Genomic DNA, 8,190 nt, shown 5'->3' with positions numbered 1-8,190 from the left:
TTTATGAGCTATACTGGGACCAGCCACCGGGGGGCGATCGAGACTCTGGGTTTATGAGCTGTACTGGGACCAGCCACCAGGGGCGATCGAGACTCTGGGTTTATGAGCTATACTGGGAACAGCCACCGGGGGCGATCGAGACTCTGGGTTTATGAGCTATACTGGGAACAGCCACCGGGGGCGATCGAGACTCTGGGTTTATGAGCTATACTGGGAACAGCCACCGGGGGCGATCGAGACTCTGGGTTTATGAGCTATACTGGGAACAGCCACCGGGGGCGATCGAGACTCTGGGTTTATGAGCTATACTGGGAACAGCCACCGGGGGCGATCGAGACTCTGGGTTTATGAGCTATACTGGGACCAGCCACCGGGGGCGATCGAGACTCTGGGTTTATGAGCTATACTGGGACCAGCCACCGGGGGCGATCGAGACTCTGGGTTTATGAGCTATACTGGGACCAGTCACCGGGGGGGCCATCGAGACTCTTGGTTTATGAGCTATACTGGGACCAGTCACCGGGGGGGCCATCGAGACTCTGGGTTTATGAGCTATACTGGGACCAGCCACCGGGGGCGATCGAGACTCTGGGTTTATGAGCTATACTGGGAACAGCCACCGGGGGCGATCGAGACTCTGGGTTTATGAGCTATACTGGGAACAGCCACCGGGGGCGATCGAGACTCTGGGTTTATGAGCTATACTGGGACCAGCCACCGGGGGGTGATCGAGACTCTGGGTTTATGAGCTATACTGGGACCAGCCACCGGGGGGCGATCGAGACTCTGGGTTTATGAGCTATACTGGGACCAGCCACCGGGGGGCGATCGAGACTCTGGGTTTATGAGCTATACTGGGACCAGCCACCGGGGGGTGATCGAGACTCTGGGTTTATGAGCTATACTGGGACCAGCCACCGGGGGGCGATCGAGACTCTGGGTTTATGAGCTATACTGGGAACAGCCACCGGGGGGCGATCGAGACTCTGGGTTTATGAGCTATACTGGGACCAGCCACCGGGGGGCGATCGAGACTCTGGGTTTATGAGCTATACTGGGACCAGCCACCGGGGGGCGATCGAGACTCTGGGTTTATGAGCTATACTGGGACCAGCCACCGGGGGGCGATCGAGACTCTGGGTTTATGAGCTATACTGGGACCAGCCACCGGGGGGCGATCGAGACTCTGGGTTTATGAGCTGTACTGGGACCAGCCACCGGGGGGCGATCGAGACTCTGGGTTTATGAGCTATACTGGGACCAGCCACCGGGGGGCGATCGAGACTCTGGGTTTATGAGCTGTACTGGGACCAGCCACCAGGGGCGATCGAGACTCTGGGTTTATGAGCTATACTGGGAACAGCCACCGGGGGCGATCGAGACTCTGGGTTTATGAGCTATACTGGGAACAGCCACCGGGGGCGATCGAGACTCTGGGTTTATGAGCTATACTGGGACCAGCCACCGGGGGCGATCGAGACTCTGGGTTTATGAGCTATACTGGGACCAGCCACCGGGGGCGATCGAGACTCTGGGTTTATGAGCTATACTGGGACCAGTCACCGGGGGGGCCATCGAGACTCTTGGTTTATGAGCTATACTGGGACCAGTCACCGGGGGGGCCATCGAGACTCTGGGTTTATGAGCTATACTGGGACCAGCCACCGGGGGCGATCGAGACTCTGGGTTTATGAGCTATACTGGGACCAGCCACCGGGGGCGATCGAGACTCTGGGTTTATGGAAACGCAGGGTGGTTCTGGGCTCGGTGCTACAGGTCCGAGGCTATTGGCCCCACCTGACCCATTTAAAGCCCTGTCTTACACTGGCACTGGCACACACACACACACACACACACACACACACACCTACCTCAGGAGCGAGGACGAAGGTCTGCATGAACCTCCTCATGGGTCTTCCACTGTTGGACAGCTCTCCCATCACCTGCACCACCACTCCGTCCCCCAGGGTGGCGTGAGCGTCAACATGACGGATCTTAGTGTGGCACTCGCTGAACTGCAGCGACATCACCTTCTTATGGATCTCCTACACACACACACACACACACAATCAGTGATGCACACATTAAAAGGATAGTTTACCCAAAACAGAACATTAGCAATCCGAGTGTACATGACATTCTTCTGTCCGACGTACACAATCGGAGTTACACTAATAATCACCCTGACGCTCCCAAGCTTTATGATGTCCCTTGCTGTGTGATGCAGGGTTAGTTCAGGGTTAGTGAGGGAACAAAAGATTTCCCAAAAAATAAATCTCCAATCCTAAATTTTTTCCACCAGCACGTCCCTTTAGGGGCTCCGCAGTGTGTGTGTGAAGTTTTATCTCAAAGTACCCCACAGATATCTTTAAATAGCATGTTAAAGTGTCACTTTTTGAGGGTGAGCAAAAACACCGCTGTGTGTCTGTCCCTTTAAATGCAAATGAGCTGCTGCTCCCAGCACAGGGGGCGGAGCTTCAAGAGTTTGTGTCCTTTTACCTCACACACACACACACACACACACACACACACACACACACACACACACACACACACACACACACACACACACACACACACACACACACACACACACAAACACACACACAAACACAAACACAAACACACACACACACACACACACACACACACACACACACACACACACACACACACACACACACACACACACACACACACACACACACACTGAAAATGTCAAAAACTTTTAGCCTTTTATGTTCAAACCGGAGTCAGAATGATGGAGAGACTCGAGAAGAAGAGACACATGTAGAAGAACAGGACATTTCTGAATGGTTAGTTGGTGAATTTATGTAGATTATGTTGAGTTAACTATCTTCCAGTCATTGATTAGCATATTCTGTCATGATAATCTATAAATCGTGTCCCGGGGGCGGGTTTATGTAAATTCTAGGGTTGGTGATGTCACTAACGGGAGGAATGCCGTGTAGTTCCTACCAGACGCTTGTTGTAGTCCTTAAAAACTATTTCTTTAGAAGCAAATATCTCCCTTTGTTTTGAACTTTGAGCGTTGCAACTTTGCAGATGTTGTTTATGATCAAACACAACATTACACACTAACTACAGTTAGAAAAGTGAATTTCTTTAAATATGGTGGATGATGGACAGATGCACTTTTATAGACTTTAAACAGAACCGGCCATTCACTCGTTATAAAGCTGGTAAGCGTCAGGTGTTTATAATATAACCCTGTGCTCGTCTGACAGAAGAATACACACACTAGCATGAGTTCACACACACCAGCATGAGTTCACACACACACACTAGCATGAGTTCACACACACCAGCATGAGTTCACACACACACACTAGCATGAGTTCACACACACCAGCATGAGTTCACACACACACACTAGCATGAGTTCACACACACCAGCATGAGTTCACACACACACACTAGCATGAGTTCACACACACACACTAGCATGAGTTCACACACACTAGCATGAGTTCACACACACTAGCATGAGTTCACACACACTAGCATGAGTTCACACACACCAGCATGAGTTCACACACACCAGCATGAGTTCACACACACCAGCATGAGTTCACACACACCAGCATGAGTTCACACACACTAGCATGAGTTCACACACACACACTAGCATGAGTTCACACACACCAGCATGAGTTCACACACACACACTAGCATGAGTTCACACACACTAGCATGAGTTCACACACACCAGCATGAGTTCACACACACTAGCATGAGTTCACACACACTAGCATGAGTTCACACACACACACTAGCATGAGTTCACACACACACACACTAGCATGAGTTCACACACACACACTAGCATGAGTTCACACACACACACTAGCATGAGTTCACACACACCAGCATGAGTTCACACACACTAGCATGAGTTCACACACACCAGCATGAGTTCACACACACCAGCATGAGTTCACACACACTAGCATGAGTTCACACACACACACTAGCATGAGTTCACACACACCAGCATGAGTTCACACACACACACTAGCATGAGTTCACACACACTAGCATGAGTTCACACACACCAGCATGAGTTCACACACACTAGCATGAGTTCACACACACCAGCATGAGTTCACACACACACACTAGCATGAGTTCACACACACACACTAGCATGAGTTCACACACACACACTAGCATGAGTTCACACACACACACTAGCATGAGTTCACACACACTAGCATGAGTTCACACACACCAGCATGAGTTCACACACACTAGCATGAGTTCACACACACTAGCATGAGTTCACACACACTAGCATGAGTTCACACACACACACACTAGCATGAGTTCACACACACACACTAGCATGAGTTCACACACACACACACTAGCATGAGTTCACACACACACACTAGCATGAGTTCACACACACACACACTAGCATGAGTTCACACACACACACACTAGCATGAGTTCACACACACTAGCATGAGTTCACACACACTAGCATGAGTTCACACACACTAGCATGAGTTCACACACACACACACTAGCATGAGTTCACACACACGCACACTAGCATGAGTTCACACACACTAGCATGAGTTCACACACACTAGCATGAGTTCACACACACTAGCATGAGTTCACACACACACACACTAGCATGAGTTCACACACACACACTAGCATGAGTTCACACACACACACACTAGCATGAGTTCACACACACACACTAGCATGAGTTCACACACACACACACACTAGCATGAGTTCACACACACACACTAGCATGAGTTCACACACACTAGCATGAGTTCACACACACACACTAGCATGAGTTCACACACACACACACTAGCATGAGTTCACACACACTAGCATGAGTTCACACACACACACACTAGCATGAGTTCACACACACTAGCATGAGTTCACACACACACACACTAGCATGAGTTCACACACACTAGCATGAGTTCACACACACACACACACTAGCATGAGTTCACACACACTAGCATGAGTTCACACACACACACTAGCATGAGTTCACACACACTAGCATGAGTTCACACACACACACTAGCATGAGTTCACACACACACACACTAGCATGAGTTCACACACACACACACTAGCATGAGTTCACACACACACACACTAGCATGAGTTCACACACACACACTAGCATGAGTTCACACACACACACTAGCATGAGTTCACACACACTAGCATGAGTTCACACACACCAGCATGAGTTCACACACACTAGCATGAGTTCACACACACTAGCATGAGTTCACACACACTAGCATGAGTTCACACACACTAGCATGAGTTCACACACACACACACTAGCATGAGTTCACACACACACACACTAGCATGAGTTCACACACACTAGCATGAGTTCACACACACTAGCATGAGTTCACACACACTAGCATGAGTTCACACACACTAGCATGAGTTCACACACACTAGCATGAGTTCACACACACACTAGCATGAGTTCACACACACTAGCATGAGTTCACACACACTAGCATGAGTTCACACACACTAGCATGAGTTCACACACACTAGCATGAGTTCACACACACTAGCATGAGTTCACACACACTAGCATGAGTTCACACACACACACACTAGCATGAGTTCACACACACACACACTAGCATGAGTTCACACACACTAGCATGAGTTCACACACACTAGCATGAGTTCACACACACTAGCATGAGTTCACACACACTAGCATGAGTTCACACACACTAGCATGAGTTCACACACACTAGCATGAGTTCACACACACTAGCATGAGTTCACACACACTAGCATGAGTTCACACACACTAGCATGAGTTCACACACACTAGCATGAGTTCACACACACTAGCATGAGTTCACACACACTAGCATGAGTTCACACACACTAGCATGAGTTCACACACACTAGCATGAGTTCACACACACACTAGCATGAGTGGAGGGCGAGTCAAGGACAGGGTAATTTTAATGTTTGGATGAACTATCCCTTTAATGAAGGAGCTGATCGTCCCGTCACAGATCATGTGATGTCACCTGTCAATCAATACTGGTGTGCAACCGACATCACGATTTGGCAAAGTGTGTTTACTTTAATCATATAGGGTTAGGCCATGACAAGATTGGGAGAGGTTTCAGAGCTTCACAGATGAAGACGATGAAGGAGATAATGATGATGAAGATAATGATGATGAAGATAATAAAGATAAAGATGATGAAGAAGATGATGAAGACTCACCGCCTGACCGAACACGGCCTCCTCTGGTTTCCCACTGCCGTCCAGCCCACCGTGAACATACGAGGAGTTCCTGCCGTAAAACCTGCTCAACACAAACACCATCAGACGACCAGCCTGGCTTCAGCTGCTGTGACCTCTGACCTCTGACCTCTGACCCCTCACCTGTGCAGGTAATCCGGCGCTTTATTCAGGAGTGTGTAGTACTGCCGCACAAACTCGCGTCCTACGAGAAGGGGGCTCGGCTTCTCCATCACCATCTCTCTCGCTCTCTCACACACACACACACACACACTACAACACAACACACACACTACAACACACACGCGAGATAGAGAAACAAAGCAGAACATGAGAACTTTATTCACACGAGACTGACAGTGGGCAGAACAACGGACTAATAAAAGACATTCATAGACATGGATAGATATATAGATCTATAGATGGATAATTGATGAGGTGATGTGAAGGTAGATGTACGTGCACGTGCGCGCGACACACAGACAATAGCTTGCTTTAGCTTCTTGCTAGCGCTCTGAAACTCACCTAATATGTGTCAGACTCCGTGAACCCGCGCTGACGCCTCGCTCGCACGCACTCTCCGCACACACTCGAGCGAGCGACGACCGCGCAACGCCCTCTTTATCCGCGACAAACCTCCGACAGCAGCCGAAGCGAAACACACACACAGACGCCGACGTGCGCGTCCACTGCCCTCACCTCACCTCTCGCACGCGCGCACGCACAGGAACGCGACTTCCCGCCGCGGGCACTACCGTGAAGCGTTTTGAGAAGAATGGCAAGTTTAGTGGAACACTGTAATATTTCTTTACAGCTTAATGAATGAAGTAATACTAACATAGGCTACAGGTATAGCTAGGAAACAAGAGGTTATTTCCTACAGAATAAAGATTTGTTCCCATCTAAATAACACTCAAAATAATAGGAAAGCATCCAAATGGATTGTGTGAACAATGTTAGGTTGAGGAGACCGTCTCATGCAATTACTGAATATAATTGGATTAAAATGATTGGTATGATAGAAGAAATAAGGAAAAATTAAGTTTGGGAATCATGCTTTAACAACTTGGTCATGTATGAAAGTTTCTTTGATTAAATCGGAGAGACGGGGCTAATGAATAGCATTTAAAGGGAATCTTTTACGAAGTCTTGAATTTTTGGGGGGTGTTCAAGTCAAGTCACCTTTATACAGCGCTCTTTACAATACAGATTGTATCAAAGCAGCTTCAGTGATAACATGAAAATAATACAACAAAGTTTGTTTCTAGAAGAAACATCGTCCACCTGGAGTAAGACATCAATAATATTGTTGGATATTAAATGTCCCTAAGCGAGCCAAAGCCAAGGCACCAGCGGCAGGAACCAGAACTCCACCAGTGACAGAACCCTTGGAGAACCCAGACTCGGGCTCAGTTCTCCTCTGGCCACGAGCGAGCAGTGTGTGGTTATGATTCGGCAGCACTACAGGTCAGAGGTCAGAGGTCAGATTGGATCAGAACATTCAGAGTAAGCCGGTGTGGAGACGAGTAGAGGACCAGTGCCGATGCTGTCGTGTCCATGAGGCCTTCTCAGGGCCGGTGAGCCTGCACTTCAGGCGCTGGTCCACATCTCATCTGGATACGGCCCGGATACATATTCCAATATGCTTTCATGCTTGATTGTCCAAAAAAACACATTATTTTTTCACATATTTTACATTATTACAGCTCCTCTCTCCCCAGTCTGGGCAAACACATTGTTTTTGATGAAAAACCAGTGTGTTGTGATTGGTCAGCTGGCCCAGTGTGCTGTGGTTGGTCAACTGGCCCAGTGTGCTGTGATTGGTCAGCTGGCCCAGTGTGCTGTGATTGGTCAGATGGCCCAGTGTGTTGTGATTGGTCAGTT

At 48.6% G+C, this 8,190-nt stretch overlaps 1 protein-coding gene across 4 annotated transcripts in view; it reads right to left on the bottom strand.

The window, feature by feature from the left end:
* The window catches only part of g3bp2b (G3BP stress granule assembly factor 2b), a 22,976-nt gene extending 15,897 nt beyond the window's left edge, over positions 1 to 7,079 (bottom strand). For 2 of the 4 annotated variants that reach the window (XM_079589452.1, XM_079589454.1), the window contains exons 1-4: positions 6,832 to 7,015; positions 6,451 to 6,598; positions 6,289 to 6,370; positions 1,872 to 2,045 (exon numbers count right to left, since the gene is read on the bottom strand). In XM_079589452.1, the coding sequence (XP_079445578.1) occupies positions 1,872 to 2,045; positions 6,289 to 6,370; positions 6,451 to 6,545 (351 nt within the window). In that variant the 5' untranslated portion in view covers positions 6,546 to 6,598; positions 6,832 to 7,015. Of the gene's footprint in view, positions 1 to 1,871; positions 2,046 to 6,288; positions 6,371 to 6,450; positions 6,599 to 6,831 lie in introns of all 4 variants that reach the window. The other 2 variants (XM_079589453.1, XM_079589455.1) reach the window with 2 other exon arrangements.
* Positions 7,080 to 8,190: the final 1,111 nt, after the last annotated feature.

Source organism: Phoxinus phoxinus (genome assembly GCF_949152265.1).
Source record: "Phoxinus phoxinus genome assembly, chromosome: 18".
In the NCBI taxonomy this organism is placed as follows: Eukaryota; Metazoa; Chordata; class Actinopteri; order Cypriniformes; family Leuciscidae; genus Phoxinus; species Phoxinus phoxinus.
The sequence above is the reverse complement of the archived record's forward strand: the minus strand, read 5'-3'. Positions and strand labels throughout refer to the sequence as shown.